Here is an 18858-nt window from a genome sequence, read left to right as displayed (position 1 = left end):
TCTCCATCAACTTACCTACCACTGACGTTAAGCTCACCGGCCTATAGCGACTTCCCTGTGGGGGAGGGGGGGCCAGCAACTTCCCTGTGGGGGAGGGGGGGCCAGCGACTTCCCTGTGGGGGAGGGGGGCCAGCGACTTCCCTGTGGGGGAGGGGGGCCAGCGACTTCCCTGTGGGGGAGGGGGGCCAGCGACTTCCCTGTGGGGGAGGGGGGCCAGCGACTTCCCTGTGGGGGAGGGGGGCCAGCGATGTCTGTGTGGGGAGGGGGGCAGCGACGTCTGTGTGGGGAGGGCAGGGCAGCAGTGTCTGTATAGGAGAGGGCAGTGATGTCTGTATGGGAAGGGGGGCCCAGTAATGTCTGTATGGGGGAAGAGGGCAGCAATTCTTTCTGGGCAGGGCAACAATGTCTGTACAGGGAGGGAGGCAGCGATGCCTGCATGAGGGAGGGGGCAGCGATGTCTGTATGGGGGAGGGGGGGCAATGATGGCTGTATGAGGAGGGGACAGCAATGTCTCTGTTGGGGAAGGGGGTAGCGAAGCCTGTATGGGAAGAGGGGCAGCAATGTCTGTATGGGAAGGGCAGCGATATCTGTATGGGGAGGGGGGCATCGATGTCTCTATGGGGGAGGGTCAGGAATGTCAGTTTGACGGGGTCAGCAATGTCTGTATGGGGGAGCAGCAATGTCTGTTTGGGGGGGCTGCAATGTCTATATGGGTGAGGAGAGCAGCAGTGTCTATATGGAGAGGGGGGCAGCGATGCTTGTATGGGGGAGGGGGGCAGAAATATCTGTTTGGGAATGCAGCAATGTCTGTATGGGGGGCAGCAATGAGGCAAGCAATGTGTGTGGGGGGGATTGTGGGGGCCAGCAATGAGGCAGCAATGTCTCTGTTGGGGGGTTGTGGGGGCCAGCAATGTCTGTGGAGGCGGGGGGGGGAGGTGGCGGCAGTGGTTGTGGGGTCAGCGATGTCTGTGGATGTTGAAGGTCAGTGATTTGGATGCTGGGAGGTCGTTTCAGTGATGAGCCAGTGATGTGCACACGCGCATGTTCCCACTAATCCCACCAAGTTCAGACACTTTGGCATCAATAGATGCTGCCCTCGGAGCTTTTAATGATATTATCGATTGTGACCTCTGCCTTGTACGGAATGGGGAGATTCAGGTTGGAAGTTACACTGAAAAAGCAGCCGTGATTTAGACTCGTTTTCTTGCCAATTCAGCCTCCTATAGATTTGATGCCAATGCTACTATTTTGGAGCTCTGTGCTCACTCACATGTTAGGCAGCATGAATGACACTACACCAGTGCTATATAAAGGGATCATCAGTGACATATGGGTTTGTTTAACATAGAACATAGAACACTACAGCACAAACAGGCCCTTCAGCCCACAAGTTGCGCCGATCATATCCATACCTACCAGGCCATAGAACTATATGTGACTCCCAATCCCATTAATTTCCATGTACTCATCCAGAAGTCTTTTAAAAGACCCCAGCGAGTTCGCCTCTACCACCACCAACGGCAGCCGATTCCACTCACTCACCACCCTCTGAGTGAATTTCTGGTTGATTTCTTCTGGCTGTTGCTATGATTCCACAAGTGTTTGATGTATTTCAAAGTTGCTTCAGGTTTCAAAGTGTACAGGGTGTGCTGTGACAGCTGCTAATGTTCTTTGTTTTTTGCTGACTCCAAGCCTTCTACTCAAACCAGTTGGTCCCATGCATGTAAATCAGGAATAACTGGATGAATAAGTATACATCACGCTAATTATAATGCCAGCACTACAATGGATTGTATGTGGCAAACACACATTGCAATACAACGCCTGTTTTTGAGGATGATTGAATATAATTGAGCAATTTTTAAGCAAGAAGTGAATTCCTCTGGTGGGATAGTCCAGAACAAAGGGGAATAATCTTAGAATTCGAGTTAGTCGATTAAAAAAATCTTCAGATAAAAGGTGGTGGAATTCTGAAACACTTCATCCCTGAAAACTCCTAGTTGAAAATCTCTGATCTGAGATTGCTAAATTTTTGTTGGCTTCCAAGTATTTAATGATACAGAACCAATGCAATAAATGGAGTTCATGTACAGATTAGTGACAATCTAATGATTGATGGAATGAGCTGAAGGGGCTGAGTGACCTTCTGTTCCAATGTTCCATGGTAATTTTAAAGTTTACTGTTTGACAATGCCTACCGTACAGAATGTCCTGAAAGCATCAACAATTGGCCTGTATCCAGTACAACGGCACAGGTTTCCTGCAAAGGGACAGGTGAAATTCAAGATCAGTGCTGAGACAGCAATACAAATAAACCAAAAGCCACAGTATTTTAGAGCACTTAGGAAAGCAGATGGGGAAAATCAGGAATTGGTCAAGTCCAGGGACCAGTGTTATAGAAAGTCAGATAGAATTAAGGCAATTGCCGCCCATGTCCTAATTTCCACCAAACCCTGTTCATCCATTATCTCTGTACTCAATGACCTGTGGTGACTCAAGCCTCAATTTTAAAATTCACATTCCTCCTCAGCCTTATCTTTCTCTTTCTTTATCTCAGCAACCTTAACCCTACAACCTTCTGACATCTCTGCGTTCCTCCAACTCTGGCCCTTGAACATTCCCAATTTTAATAGCTCCACCAGGAAGGTGGTGTCTTCAGAATCCCAGGCCTTAAGCTCTGAAGTTCTTTCCCTAACTATCTTCCCTCTCCAATGCTTCCTCCTCCTTTAAACATACCTTTGATGAAATATTTGGTCACTTGTCCAGCCCAAGACTTGAACGCAAAAATTTGGGCTGACACTGCAGTGTGGCACAGAGGGAGAGCTGCACTATTGGAGGTACTGCCTTAATCTTTGCACCCTTGCAGGTTTGATTAAGTAATGGCCAGTTTCTTTGACATACTTACCTCTCAGTCAACATCACAAAACAGATTATCTGCTTGCTATCACATTGCTGTTTGTGGAAGCTTGCTATGTGCAAATTGGCTGCTGCATTTCCTACATTTGAAATGTAATCACTTTTCTAAAGTACTTTAATGGCTGTACAGTGCTTTTGAGATACTGGTATTTGTGAAAGACTGTATATGACTGCAAGTCTTCTTACTTTGCTATCCCAATATTTCATCATGTGACTTGGTGTCAAGATTTGTATGATGACATTTCTAGGAAGTGCCTTTAGATAGTTTAATTTGTTAAAGTTGTCATACAAATACAAAATTCTGTTGTTGACATGTCCCATCTTTTTTAATTTAAAATATACCGAGGTACAAATGGGCAGCAATAATGGGCAGATTTGTCAGAGCGCTGGGAGCAAGTGAAAACATTTGCAAAATTCAACTCAGTTTTAACTAAATCAATTACCATCCAGGTCACCAAGATGACTTTTGAACCTTCAAGGTTATTGTCGTATTTGTATACTACATAGGGACAAGCAAACGAGTTTTAATGGAAAGGCGTTAATACGCTGTTAGGGTAGACTTCATAAGTTCATAAAAATATAGGAGTAGAATTAGGCCATTCGGCCCATCGAGTCCACTCTGTTATTCAATCATGGCTGATATGCTCCTCATCCCCATTTTCCTACCTTCTGTCCATAATCTTTCAACTCTTTACCAATTAAAAGTCTGTCTAATTCCTCCTTAGACTCCTTTACTCACTGTATCAGCATCCACTGCACTTTGAGGTAGCAAATTCCACAGACTCACAACCCTTTGGAGAGAAGTAGTTTCTCCTCAACTCTGTTTTAAATTTGCTACCTCTTATCCTAAAACTATGACCTGTTGTCCTAGAATTTTCCACACAAGGAAGCATCTGCTCCATGTCAACTTTATCCATACCTTTCATCATCCTTCATATCTCAGTTTGATCTCATTCTTCTAAATTCCATATAGATCTATCCTGTTCAATCTCTCTTCATATGACAAACCCCTCATTTTTGAATCAGTCTAGTGAACCTCCTCTGAACTGCCTCCATTGCCACTACATCCTTCCTCAAATAAGAGAACCAAAACTCTGCACGGTACTCCAGGTGCAGCCTTACCAATGCCTTATATAGTTGCAACAATATTTCCTTACTTTTATATTCTATTCCTTTAGTTATAAATGCCAACATTCCATTTGCCTTCTTTATTATCTGCTGTAACTGCATGCTAGTTTTCTGTGACTCATGAACAAGGACACCCAGATTCCTCTGTGCCGGAGCACCCCAAAGCCTCTCACCACTTATGTAATAAGTTGCTCTCCCATTTTTCTGACCAAATGCATGACCTCGTACTTATCCACGTTAAACTCCATCTGCCACATTTTGGCTCACTCTCCTAACCTATCTATATCAATTTGTAAGGATCATATTTACTCATTGCAGCTGACTGTCCCGCCTATTTTTGTGTCATCTGCAAATTTGGCTATAGAGCCTTCCATCTCTGTATCCAAGTCATTATTACAGATTGTAAATAGCTAGGCCCCAAGGACCAAACCCAATGGCACTTCACTAGTTACTTCTTGCCATCCAGAAAAATAACATTTATCCCGACTCTCTTGTCTTCTGTCCAGCAGCCAGTCACCTATCCAAAATAATAAATTACCCTTAATCCCATATGATCTAACCTTGTGAATTAACCTTTTATGCAGTACCTTATCAAATGCTTTCCAGAAGTCCAGATATACAACATCTACAGGATCCCCATTATCCACTTTGCTTGCTACATCTTCAAAGAACTCTAGCAAATTAGTCAAACGTGATTTTCCCTTCATAAAACCATGCTGACTCTAATGGATAGTGTTTTAACTTTCCAAATGTTCTGATATTGCTTCCTTGGTAATTGGTTCTAACACTTACCCATCAACAAATGTTAAACTAACTGGTCTGTAATTTCCCACATTTTGCATCAGACCCTTTTTTGAATAAGGGCATTACATTAGCATTTTTCCAATCCACTGGAATGTTTCCCGTGTCCAGGGAATTTTGGAATATTGTAACCAACAGATCTACTATCTCTGCTTCCTTTAATACCCTAAAATGTAGGCCATCAGACCGAGGGGACTCATCTGCCCTAAATCCCAATAGTTTGCTGAAGTACCTTTTCCCTATCAATGTTGATTGTTCTAAGTTCTACCCTTTCTTTTACTTCTGACTTACCCATTTCTATAGGACTGCTGCCAGTGCCTTTCAGTATGAAAACTGAGGCAAAGTATTGATTTTGAATCTCTGTCATTTCAGTGTTCCCTACTATTAATTCTCTGGTTTCATCTTCTAAGAGACCAACATTCACCCGAGCAACTCTCTTCCCTTTCATATACCTATAGAAGCTTTTGCTATCCTTCTTAATGTTTTGTATTCATTTTCTTTTGTAATTTACCTTAACTCTTTTTATTACTTTTTTTTAGTATCCCTTTGTTTATGTTTGAAAGTTTCCAGTCTGCCAGTGGCCTTTGCAATATAGTGTGCTTTAGTTTTTGTCTTTATATTGTCTTTAGCCTTGTTTAGCCGTGGATGTTTTTTACTCCCCTTACCATCTTTCTTCCTCACTGGGATATATTTTAGTTGAGGATTTGAGTACCTCCTGAAACAATTGCCCGTTTGCCTGTGCAAATGGCTGATGATGTCGTTTGGTTGTCAAATGATCAGTCCCTTTATGTTCCAACTAGGGACAACATGAATACACAACACCATCCTCCCCCTTTACATCAAAGGTTCTTGTAATGACATATAGTATAATGTTAACAGTCAAATTCTCAATATGAACAATTAGTAAATGCAACAATTAGGTTAGATGTTTCGGAGAATATCAGTTTTAGGTGGCTGTTGGCAAACTTTAGGCATCTGCTTTTTCATGTTGACTGCAACCTCAGATATTTTTGATTTCGTCTGGACATCATCTGTCATTGTTTTTACCAGAGTTGACGTAATGTTTGGAGGTTGATTAACATGCATTCAACTGAGGTATTGTCTTCTCTAATTGTTCAGCTATTGTCAAATTCTTAGGTATATCTTCATCTTTCACAGCTTGTTGTGGACTCTCGATAGATGAAATCTCTGGTAAACCGCTTCTGGTTGCCTTAAGTTGGTCTGTATATTTTCTGCATACTACGTCATCTCAAGTTTGTGCGTTGCAGGAGACTAGACCTGTCTGTGCTAAGACAGTGGCAGGTATCCACTTCTCAGTGGAGGTGACCTTTCTTGAAAAACATGGCGTTTTGCCCTGTTCTCATCTTGTTTAACCTGACCTTGCAGTTTCTTCTCAACAATTTCTCTTGTCTTGGACTGCTTAAACAAATCAAACACTGTGCATAATTGACATTTTGTCTCTGGGGGGATATATATTTGAAATATTTTCCCAAATTTTTGACTGTTGGGTTTTTAGTTCCTGCAATTATAATTTTGACATTATCTTTCAAAGGGGATTCCTCTAATACTGTGCAATATTTAGATGAAAACAAGATGAAAGAAAGGATCAAAGGCTGCTCCAGAGGCAGATAAGCTGCATCCAACGTTGCCCATGCAAATCACATTCATAAGTAGGGGCAATCTGCCATGGAATGTGAGAGAAGAGTTGCCAATGCAAACTTTTTTTTAACTATGGTTGATTTCCCAGATTTAGTAACCTCCTTGAATCTTATTTCCAACTAAGTCCCACTACGAGGACAAAACTTCCAAGTTCACCACATGACTCTGAACATTTGAGCATCTGGCTTATGGCTACAGGGACATACAGGTCACTAATTGCTCACTAGCACACTGTAGTTTAATTACCTTTCCCAGAGATAATTAGACAGCACAAAGAAGATGCTACATTATTTTCAGTTTGCAAGATTCTCCCAAGTCCATCCTACCCACCATCCTCCACCACCCCCCTCCCAACCAGAGATCCATCTGAGCCCGCCCCCCTCCTCTGGTGAACGCCAGGAAGGTGCTGCAGGCTCTTGAAGGACTGCTGGTCGGAAGGATGGTGGAGGGAGAGCAGCGATCGAGGTAGGTTGGGGATGTGCTCTGCCATGGAGGTCTGCCTCCCTTTTTTTTCGGGGGAGTCTGATCGCGGGTGGGGGGGGGCCTGATCGCGGGGGGGGGGGTGGCAGGCTGCATGCCAGGGGGGTCCGATCGCAGCTCATCCTCCCCCCATTCCACGCACCCCCCCCCACCACCACTGTTTTTCTCTTTTGCACCCGGGTGCGCTGTTTCAGATTTTTTTTGAACTGCGCGTGCACAGTTCAGAGCTCCAATTGTTCCGGCAGCACTAAGCCCTGCCCACAGCACAGATCGGATCAAAGCTGGCGAGAATCATATGGGCGTGCTGCACAAAGGATTCCGGGCTCGGATCCATATTACGCCCAGATCTAGCCCTTAGACTCCAATTGGTAAAATCGGGCCCAATAAGTTTAAGAAAAGGCTTAAGGATAGTCGCTAGACTAGGGATAAACCATTAAATAGTTTAATTTACATCAAAAAAGAACAATTGATTAGCGTTTTGAATTGCAGCAACATGTGACCATCGAAGGCAATTAGTGCATTCCCTTTGAATTAATGACATATTTTTCCATTATTTATACCAGATATTCAGTAGAGGATTGGAAAAAAAAATCACAATTATCCTTCCATGCTCTTAATCCCTAATCTTCTATCTAGATTGGGATTTTACGGCTTCGTTCATCTGAAACCATTTATTTCCGCCCAAGGTCCATAGACCTTCCCATGTTCCACCTCTCACTTGCTCCGCTTCCCATGGCAGCTTGGGTGGTAAAATTCTGGCTCTATTCTCTTGGGTGTGGCATCTGGGTTATAAGAGATGTTCTCCCTAATTCTTTCCAGTATTAAAATATTATCTAAGTAACATTGATTCCTTTAGTCCACTTAGAATTTGATCCATGGCATATTACAACAATGTAGGTGTAGATGTGATGCCCAATAGAAATCTTTTATATCTAAATAGCCCTTTGTGTGTCATGATTATGAGATATAGTTATGAATCTGGATCCATATTCCTCTGGTGATAACTAAGGTCAATTTTACTGAAATGTTGGCCTCTAGCCAACTGAGCAAATAAATTATCAGAGGCAGAGGATATTCCTCTGCACACAGTGCAGGATTGATAGTGACTTTAAAATCATCATAAATATGTACCAATCCATCCTTTTTCATCACTGGTACAATCGGCATGGCCCAATTACTCATATTAGGGTATTCGGACCCTAATTCTGCCTCTACCTTAGGCCTGATTATGTACAACATTGACCTAGCCTTTAAGCGTCTTGCTTGAATTTCGACCTTAAATCTTTAACTTGACCGAAATCTCCTTCATGCTTCCCAGCTCCCCATTAAAGGCAATGGCATATATCTTTAAAATTATTGGTGAAACTGCTTTGGAATCCGATATGAAATTCACCTCAGCCCAGTTTAATTTGATCTTTTCCAGTCAGGTTCTCCCCATTACTGCTGGATAGTTTCCTTTAACAATGTTTTTTAAAATTAATTTTATGGAATATGAGCATCAGTGACTGGTGTTTATCAATGTTTATTGCCCGTTCCTAACTGCTCTTCATTTCAGAGGGCATGTACAGGGATAAGTCTATGGCCTGCCCATTTAACTGCACATTTATATTAATATGGCCCCTGAACAGAACCACTTCTCAAGTATAGATTTTTAATATCTTTGAAGGCTTCAAGGCAATATGTCATAGTTTGTCTTGGTAAACAGCTTCTGGTACCAGCAAGACTGCTGTCCCAGTGTCCACTTCAATCTTCACTGGCTGTCTGTCTGTGATGGAGTGACCCATTAACAGTTTGTTGCAACAGCAATAGCCAGTGTGTTCAACAACAGTTAATCTTCTGACTGACTTTGTTCTTTTCGTGCACCCTTTTTTAATCATCTGGATACTTTTCCCTCTATTCGATTTTCCGTATAATGCATTTGGTTCTTGCTTTATATAGTTTTGCTTGGAACTTGTTGTTTCTTTCTCCAATAAGCACATCAGATGTGCCTTGTTCTTCCACAGTTTCTGCATTTTATGTCTTTGCTCCAACAATCTGCTGTTGCATGCCTACTTTTTCCACATTAGTGAAAATGTTGAATCTCTGGGTCTCAGCCAATATTTTATGCTTGAACTTAATTGTTGACATTCCTTGGCTGTCAATTCCAACAACTGCAACTTCTAAAGCTTACTTTAGATTGAGGTTACTTTCTGGTAACAGCCACTTTTAGGTAGCTTTGTTTCTTAATCCACACACTGTGTCTCGAATGGTGTCATTCAAGACATCCCCAAATTCACAGTATTCAGCTAATTTCTTCAAAGCAGGTATGAACTGTGTGATTAATTCACCTTTTTTTGGTTATGCATATGGAACCTGAAACTCTCAGTGATGACCAAAGGTTTTGGTGAGAACTGGCCCTATAGTATGCCCACTATCTCATCATAGGTTTTCAAGCTGGCTTTTCCAGCTGTCATGATGTGGAGATGCCAGCATTGGACTGGGGTGAACAAAGTAACAAGCCTCACAAAGCCAGGTTAAAGTCCAGTGGATTTATCTGGTAGCAAAAGCCCAAATTTGCTACCAAATAAACCAGTTGGACTTTAACTGGTGTTGTGAGACTTCTTACTGTGTTTTTCAGCTGTACCAGACTTCTTCATACAGGTTGAATGTTTTCCCCCCATTGTACTCAGGAAGATTGGACCACATTGTTGCAGGGTACTTGCTACTCACAATGCTCCCTGTACTGCTCCAGATCTTTCTGAGCGGATCCATGGTAACCTTATTTTCTTGTTTCTCCAAAACATTTGTTTAAATTTCAGTTCCTTCAATGGCTGCTACCATTATTCAGCACTCCTCCATCACCAGCTTTGGTACAATGATGTTTTGTAACTTCTTAATTTAACTTATTTTTGATTATCTGTAGTTGGACCAACATTTTTTCTCTTTTCCCACCAGATCTCTGCAGTTCTTTTTTGGGTATTTACAATGATGATCAGCCACCTCATTGCCAATTTTCCTGTTCTATTTTTAAATGATAGGCTTGCAGACCACAAAGGTACAAACAAGCAAGAGCTTTGTTGGAAAGATATTTACTCTATAGGCTGTTGCGATAGACTGACCGTTTACCCACACAAATGGCTGATGACATCATCAGGACATCCTGTGATCGGTCCCTTAAAGTACTCTTGCTTCAACTAGGAACAACATGAAAACATAACAATTATCCAACTAGTCTCAAAAGAAACTAATTCTTGAAAAGATCTCAAGTTAATGCAGCTGTGCCAGATATTATTTCTGAAACTGGGTTCTTACCCGCAAGGGATTGCTGCAACTGTGCTGTACTGGGGTTTGGATTGTTCCGAAGCAAGGTATACATGGACATCACCATTCCTGGGGTGCAGAACCCACACTGGGAACCATGCGCCTTGGCAATGCGCTCCTGGTCAAAGAGGAGGAGGTAAATTTGGAGAGAGAGAGAAAGATAATGAACAGATTGCTTAATTTATTTTTGTTTGTAACATTTCACAATAATGAAATAGGTGTTTGACCTGCTGAACCAGCAGTAAATTTATGTTGTTAATTGGTTGCATTCTGACACCAGCAAATGCATGTTGTTCATAGTGGAAGTAAAAATCAGGTAACTTATGTAAAACATGGTTGATGTGTAACCCATTTGAATGCCTGTCGAGCCAGTGATTCATTTTGTCGTAACTTGTGCATGTCAAAGCAGCAACCAGCCCTTGGAAACCTTCCACAATGCTGTCCTCCCGATTTTAACACATCAGATCAATCACTCACTATCTGTGAAGATCCAGCACGATCCCCAACAGATCACATGGCTCAGAACTCCTCATCACTCATTATTTTTCTATCACTTGTGAAATAATTGAAATTAGAAAAGAATATTTCCCCTAATCACTTGTTCTGGATTTCTTTTTGTTACACTCAAGCCATTTTTTAGTATTCATTTCAGGGTGTCACTGACAAGCTTGGTACTTATTATCTGTCACCATTTGCCCAGAGATCATTTTGTCCATAAGCCAATTTTTTATCCAAATTGGCACCGACCCACCTATTCCATTAACCCCAATTTGTTAAGCAACCTTTCAAAATGGTACTTTGTCAAATGCTTTCTTAAAATATGTATTGACAACATTCACTGCTTTCCCTTCATCAACCCCTGTTATTTCTTCAAAAAATTCATATTAGTCACGCACAATCTGCTTATACAAATAAAAGCAAAATACTACAGAAGTAAAAGTAAAATTGCTGAAAAAACTCAGCAGGAAACAGATTGAATTCAATTCAAAACATTAACTCTAAGCAGAATTCCTGCTCCTGCAGCACCTTTCCCACTAGCCAGAATAGAAACCTGAACCAGATTCTGTGCTTGAAATCTCATTAATTATGAACAGAGGAGTTCCCATCTGAGTCAGGTAGTGAGTGGCAGATGATTCTTCTGCTTGCTGTCAGCTAGCAGGCTCGAAGGTCCTGGCACCCTATTTTTATAGTCCAGCACACCTGTCTTCATCAGACTGATCAGGATTAGCAACCCAGAGGCTTCCTTCCATTGTTTGTCATCCTCATTCATCTCCTTGCCCCTCTGCCTGCCACTGTGAGCCCTCGCTCTTCCCTCGTCTCCCCTTGCTCCACATTGTCCCCATTGTTTTCATCAGATGTTATGCTCTTGTTGGAATGTATTTAGCCTGTACCTGAAACGTCTCCTTGCCTGAGGCCAGAGCGTGCAGCCCTACTTCAGGCTAAGTTTGTTGGCCTGGGACTGTAACTAGTATCAGTTGTCTGGCTGACAGAACTCAAGGTCACGGAGTCAAATCTGGAACCTTCCTGATTTGAACAGCACAGTATCACACTTTTACACTTATATTATTCATAAAGAGCTCAGAACTAATTAATGAATATAGAACTAAATAATGAATATATAGCTCAGGCTGCAATGCTGTAATGGAGTCCTGCTGAGTAACAAAGTGTCAGTCTATCAGTGCACTAGCTACATGGAGCACTTGATGAAGTTCCAGCGTTGTGAGTCTAAAGTGCGATTGTGGGAACCAGAAAACACAACACACAGTCAAGCAGATACACCCCCTGCACTTACAGAATTTAAAACATTTCAGCAAAGGAACAATGTGTCTACAGTGAATCTGATTTGATTAGAATCTCCTCATCTGCAGGAATAGCAGCAACAATATTGTGTTTATATTACTGGACCAATAATTCAGAGGAGGTATAATATTTCAAGGGATTAAATTTAACAAATGCGACTAAAACTGTGTTGCTAAAAATGTAACTGGTTCACGAATGCACCTGGAACAGGAAATTTACCAGCCAGAATTCTCCCCAAAAAAATTTGAAGTGTCAAATTCGCGGGAAAACGTGAGTAATTCACTGCTTTTTTCAGTGGGAGTTCACACAAGAATCTCCCATACTCTGTGCAATGCAGAGGCCCCCAGCGTGAATATCATTATTTCAGGAGGTGGTGCCTATTCCCACTCGGGAGGCTGAAATCAGTGGGTCTCTGCACATGCGCAGTAGTCCCGAACTGTCAGCCTCCCTCTTTGCTGGCTAGCTCGATTGCTGGCCAGTCTGGGACCACTACAGTGCTGTCTCCCCCAACCCCTCATGACTCAACCACAACCTGCCTGGCTATTCCTGGGCCAGCTTCAACCGTGTCCCCCCCCCCACCCCTCCACAAGGCCCCAAGCGGCCCTAATCTCCAGCACCACCCCCACCCCCCACCAAGTAATTCCCCCTCCCCCAGCAGTCCCAACTTCTCATCAGGCAGACTCCTCCCCAGTCTTCCCTGATCTTGAGCCCCACCCTTCCGCAGTGATGATCCCCCCTGCAGTGCAGAATGCCCCAAGCAAACCCAGCCCACCCTGATCGCTGGCCTCCCTCTTGCCCTGATAGATCCTTATGCAGAGTGGCAGCAGGGCCCACCCACACCGATTGCCCCTTAGGTTCTGCCCCATCAGGACCTGCCCCCAATAGGCACCCTCAGAGCATGGGCACTTTGCCCCTTGGGCAGTGCCAGGGGACACAGGCTGACACTGCCATGGTGCCCATGCTCAGAGGCAGCCCCCCACCACCGACCCCCTGGGGGGCTCCAATTGACCCGCTTCACTCCACCAGGGTCAGGCCTCTAGTTCGGTGTTAGTGGGGAGCTAGTGTAAACCCTGCTGGAGTGAAATACTCCTAACAGGGTGGGAGAGGCAAGTGGGCCCAGAGAATTCAGTCCCAGGTCTGTTAATTACATTTAATTTTTAAAAAACACATTAAAATCACTTACCTGGTCTTCCTGTCGGTTTCCAGTGCAGATTTGACAGTGCCAGAAATCCAGCAATGGGAGATATGCTCATAGTGGGAACACATGCGCGAATCCTACATATGCCTAGCCGCAAGATTCTCCCACCCCACTGCGCTACAAAATTAGCATGGTGCGAAGAGAATCGCACCCACCGTCTTTATATAAGTCCGCACAATGAAATTGACTGTTATCTGTCCTGTGAAGAATCCGATAAATCATTCAGTTCTACTAAATATCTGCCGCCTCTTCAAGAAGGAGGTGGCAGATATTTAATAGAACTGAATGATGGCACTCCACCACCGCCACCACCTTCTTGGAGTGACTAGTGGTGGGTAACAAATGTTGGCAATGTTCACATTCTGAGTATTTTGCCTGTTACCAATAACTAGCGAGGTACTTGAGTGTTCCAAGCCTTGTGTAAATAAAGTACTCTCATTCAGAAATATTGAAAGAGCCTGGGTACCTCACCAACTCCATCACTCACAGCCTCAGATATTCCTTGATTAAGCCCTCTAGCCTCTCTCACCTGGCCAATTTAGCAGAAACAACTATCTCAAAATCCTAGAAATTTGGTGATATTATTGTGCCAAGACTCTCTGCTGCATGGTGGCCCTCCCCCAGTCCATACTCACCTGTACTGGGTGAATCCTGGTTCTGGTGCTGCCTATCCCCTCCACCGTAGTGACTGCAGCACCATACAGCATGCAGAGAGGAGTCAGACAGGCGTTAACAGAGAAATGACTGTTAGTTGCAGTAAAGGATAACAACAGCAGCAACAATATTTCCAAGCTCGCAAAGGAAATTTAGTGCCTGGCTTTGAAGCCAACTGCATGGTATGAAGCCCTTATCAAGTAACTCTTTCTTGAGCACTGGCTGTCTGTACAGACTGAAACATCAGAAACAACTGACTTGGGCAAGAATCGAGAATTTACCGGAGGAATTCTCAACATCTCTCCCTCTCACCTTCCCATTCTCTTTCTGACTCCCTTTCTGTGTCCATCACAGTTGCTGTCACTCCTTTCAGTGTCTCTTTCTATCTCTGCATCTCAGTTTATGCTGCTCTCTCTATCTCAGGTGTTTGCTTCATATAGGCATTGAACGTTTTCACTATGCATTCAGCCAGCCGATTTGATGAGCAGTGATTGGGTGCCATATGGATATGTTGTATTTCATAAAAGGTCATGAGCTTCGAGAAATTAGCACTTGCAAACGTTGTCTTATTGTCTGACACAAGTCCTACTGGTACACCATGTGACATTGTCGCAGCTTCTCAAGTGTGGAATGTGAAGTTGTGGACCTCATTTTGAATATTACCATTCATTTCAAATAGGTGACCACGAACAAAAGAAACATCATGCTCCATTGACAGGCCAACATAATCCATGTGAACTCTTACTCTGGCCATTCCCATGGATGCAGGGGGGCTGAAGCTGATAGCTTTTGCTGGAACTTGCACTGGTCACATTGCTTGACAACTGTTTTTATATCAAATTGATGTGAGGCCGCCAGCTATAGCTTCTTACTAATAGATAGGCCCAGATAGGCATGATGCAATTCTTAAAGCAAGAGCCAAACTCGTTCACCAAAGGATTACACCACCCTCACAACTGAGCTCATGCCTTCTGAGCTGGTAATGCTTCATTTCCTTTGAAGCATTCTCAATCCATCACCCATACAGTATATGTTTAATCTGTGATAACAGTGGAACTAATAAGTCTACTATAACAGTGGAACTAAGTCTACAACTAATAAGTCTTTTTCATCTATTTCCTATTGCTCCTACATGGTGTAACCTCGGTGGTTTCTGAAGAGCTGGATGCGAGCTGCTTATTCTTAACTTACATAGATGGGATACTTTGGGTGAACGTCTTCTGGATTTTGGAGTCCCTGAGGGCTATAGAACATAGAACATAGAACATTACAGCGCAGAACAGGCCCTTCGGCCCACGATGTTGCGCCGACCAGTTACAAAAACAATGACCCACTAGCCTATACCAATCCCTTTTCGTCCATAAACCTATCCAGAGATCTCTTAAACGCCCCCAAACTAGACGCATTTACAACTGCAGCAGGCAGGGCATTCCAATCCCTCACCACCCGCTGGGTAAAGAACCTACCCCTGACATCCGTCCTGTAGCTACCCCCCCTTAATTTAAAGCCATGCCCCCTCGTGCTAGCTTTCTCCATCCGAGGAAAAAGGCTATCACTATCCACCCTATCTAAACCTCTAATCATCTTATATGTTTCAATAAGATCCCCTCTTAGCCGCCTTCTTTCCAACGAAAACAACCCTAAATCCCTCAGTCTCTCCTCATAGGACCTCCCCACCATACCAGGCAACATCCTAGTAAACCTCCTCTGCACCCTCTCCAACGCCTCCACATCCTTCTTGTAATGCGGGGACCAGAACTGCACACAGTACTCCAAGTGCGGCCGCACTAGAGTAGTGTACAGTTGCAACATTACACTGCGACTCCTAAATTCAATCCCCCTACCAATAAACGCCAAGACACCGTACGCCTTCTTAACAACCTTATCTATTTGATTCCCAACTTTCAGGGATCTATGTACACACACACCTAGATCCCTCTGTTCATCCACACTATTCAAAGTCCTCCCGTTAGCCCTATACTCGACACATCTGTTGCTCCTACCAAAGTGAATTACCTCACACTTCTCCGCATTAAATTCCATCCGCCACCTCTCGGCCCAGCTCTGCAACCTATCTAAGTCTCCCTGCAGACTATGACACCCTTCCTCACAATCTACCACACCTCCAATTTTGGTGTCATCAGCAAATTTACTAATCCACCCAACTATACCCTCATCCAGATCATTAATAAAAATTACAAACAACAGTGGCCCCAAAACAGATCCCTGAGGCACACCACTCGTAACTGTACTCCATGATGAATATTTACCATCCACCACCACCCTCTGTCTCCTATCTGATAGCCAATTCCTGATCCAACTTCCTAGATTACCCCCAATCCCATACATCTGCATTTTCTGCAGAAGCCTACCATGGTGAACCTTATCGAACGCCTTACTAAAATCCATGTATACCACGTCAACTGCCTTGCCCCCATCCACCTCTTTGGTCACCTTCTCAAAAAACTCAATAAGGTTAGTAAGGCACGACCTACCCGCTACAAAACCATGCTGACTATTTCTAATCAATTCATTACACTCCAAATAACTATAAATCCTATCCCTAATAATTTTTTCCAAAACCTTGCCCACAACAGAAGTAAGACTCACCGGTCTATAATTCCCGGCAAAGTCTCTGTTCCCCTTCTTAAACAATGGGACAACATTCGCTATCCTCCAATCCTCCGGGACTACACCAGAGACCAATGACGACCTGAAGATCTGAGCCAGAGGCTCTGCAATCACCTCTCTAGCCTCCCAGAGAATCCTAGGGTAGATCCCATCCGGACCAGGGGACTTATCTATTTTCAGCCCCTCAAGAATTTCCAGCACATCCCCTTTATCAACCGTAATACTGTCTATTTTACACCCCTGCAACCCAATGTCCTCCTCAGCTATATTCATGTCCCCCTGCGTGAACACCGAAGAGAAATATTGGTTCAATACTTCTCCAATCTCCTCCGGTTCCACACACAACTTCCCCCTGCTGTCTGTAACTGGCCCTAATCTTGCCCTGACCAACCTTCTGTTCTTGACATACCTATAGAACGCCTTAGGATTCTCCTTAATCCTATCAGCCAAAGTCTTCTCATGTCCTCTTTTAGCCCTTCTCAACTCACTCTTCAACTCCCTCCTAGCCAATCTAAAGCTTTCTAGTGCACTATCTGAGCCCTCCAATCTCATCCGAACATAAGCCTCCTTTTTCTTTTTAACCATCGACTCAACTCTTTTAGTGCACCACGGTTCCCTAGATCTACCAAATCCACCATGCCTGACAGGGACATACCTATCAAGGACTCGCAGTAGCTGCTCCTTGAAAAAACTCCACATTTCAGACGTTCCCAGTCCCTGTAATCCCCTAATCCAATCCATGCTTCCTAATTCACTCCTGATAGCCTCATAATCGCCCTTACCCCAGCTAAAATTGCTGACCCGAGGTTCATGCCTATCTCTTCCCATCACTAAGGTGAACGTAACCGAATTGTGGTCACTATCACCAAAATGCACACCAACTTCCAAGTCTAGCACCTGGTCTGGCTCATTTCCCAGCACCAAATCCAATATAGCCTCACCTCTAGTTGGCCTGTCTACATACTGAGACAAAAAACCATCCTGCACGCTTTGTACAAACACTGACCCCTCTAGCGAGCTAGAACTATAGCAACTCCAATCAATATTCGTAAAGTTAAAGTCCCCCATAACAATTACCCTATTACTTTCACTCCTAACCAGGATTGTCTCTGCAATCCTTTCCTCAACCTCTCTAGAACTTTTAGGAGGTCTATAAAAGACTCCCAACAGGGTGACCTCTCCTCTCCTATTTCTAATCTCCGCCCATACTACCTCAACTGACAAGTCCTCATCAAACTTTCTCTCCGACACTGTGATACAGTCCTTGACTAGCAATGCTACCCCACCCCCCCTCTACCTTCTTCTCTACTCCGACTAAAGCATTTGTACCCCGGAACCTGCAACATCCATTCCTGACCCTGCTCTATCCATGTCTCAGAAATGGCCACAACATCAAAGTCCCAGGTACTGATCCACGCTGCAAGTTCATCCACTTTATTGCGAATACTCCTCGCATTAAAGTACACGCATTTCAAACCCTGCTCCACCCCACCCCCACTATGCCGTGCCTTGCATTCCCCAACTATGCCCCCCTCACTTTCACCCCCTTTCCTCACTATCCCTCCCCCCCTCCAAATCAGTTTAAACCTTCCTGCATCGCTTTTGCAAATTTACCCCCCAGGATATTGATTCCCCTCTGGTTCAGGTGTAGACCATCCCTCTTATAGAGGTCCCACCTTCCCCAGAATGAGCCCCAATTGCTCAAGTACCTGAACCCCTCCCTCCTGCACCATCCCCTCAGCCACGAGTTCAAACTTTCCCTCTCCCTATTCCTCTCTAAACTATCCCGTGGCACAGGCAAGAGTCCAGATATAACTACTCTTTCTGACTTCGCCTTTAGTTTCCACCCCAACTCCATAAATCTTTGCTTAATATCCCCTTCCCTTAATCTCCCTATGTCATGTGTCCCCACATGAACTATAACTTGGGGTTGATCTCCCTCTCCCCTAAGAGTCCTGAATACTCTGTCCGATACATCCTGGACCCCAGCCCCTGGTAGGCAACACACCAGCCCAGAGTCCCTACCCTTACCTCCAACTCTCCTATCCGTCCCCATAACTGTGGAGTCCCCAATCACGAGGCCCAATCTCTTACCCCTAACTACCTGAGGCTTGCCAATAGGCTCACCCCCAGAGACCTGCTCCCTTTGGCTATCCCCAGTTGATTTCTCCTCAACTGTAGCCTCCAGGACCGAAAACCTATTTTGGAGGGGAACAGCCCCAGGGGATTGTCCCCCCAACTGCTTTTTGCCCCTCTTCCTGGCAGTGACCCAAGACTTATTCCTAGGAGTG

The 18858-nt window shown here is 44.1% G+C and overlaps 1 protein-coding gene across 4 annotated transcripts in view; it reads right to left on the bottom strand.

Moving 5' to 3' along the window:
* Positions 1-18858, bottom strand: part of LOC145349908 (aldehyde oxidase 1-like) — a 185889-nt gene that overhangs the window by 152418 nt on the left and 14613 nt on the right. For 3 of the 4 annotated variants that reach the window (XM_080198567.1, XM_080198564.1, XM_080198563.1), the window contains exons 4-6: positions 13918-14026; positions 10276-10402; positions 2199-2260 (exon numbers count right to left, since the gene is read on the bottom strand). In XM_080198567.1, coding sequence (XP_080054693.1) covers positions 2199-2260; positions 10276-10402; positions 13918-14026 — 298 coding nt within the window. The remainder of the gene's footprint in view (positions 1-2198; positions 2261-10275; positions 10403-13917; positions 14027-18858) is intronic. The other variant, XM_080198565.1, reaches the window with a different exon arrangement.

The sequence above is a fragment of the Carcharhinus amblyrhynchos genome, chromosome 11 (genome assembly GCF_965287045.1).
Source record: "Carcharhinus amblyrhynchos chromosome 11, sCarAmb.v2.hapA, whole genome shotgun sequence".
In the NCBI taxonomy this organism is placed as follows: domain Eukaryota; kingdom Metazoa; phylum Chordata; class Chondrichthyes; order Carcharhiniformes; family Carcharhinidae; genus Carcharhinus; species Carcharhinus amblyrhynchos.
The sequence above is the reverse complement of the archived record's forward strand: the minus strand, read 5'-3'. Positions and strand labels throughout refer to the sequence as shown.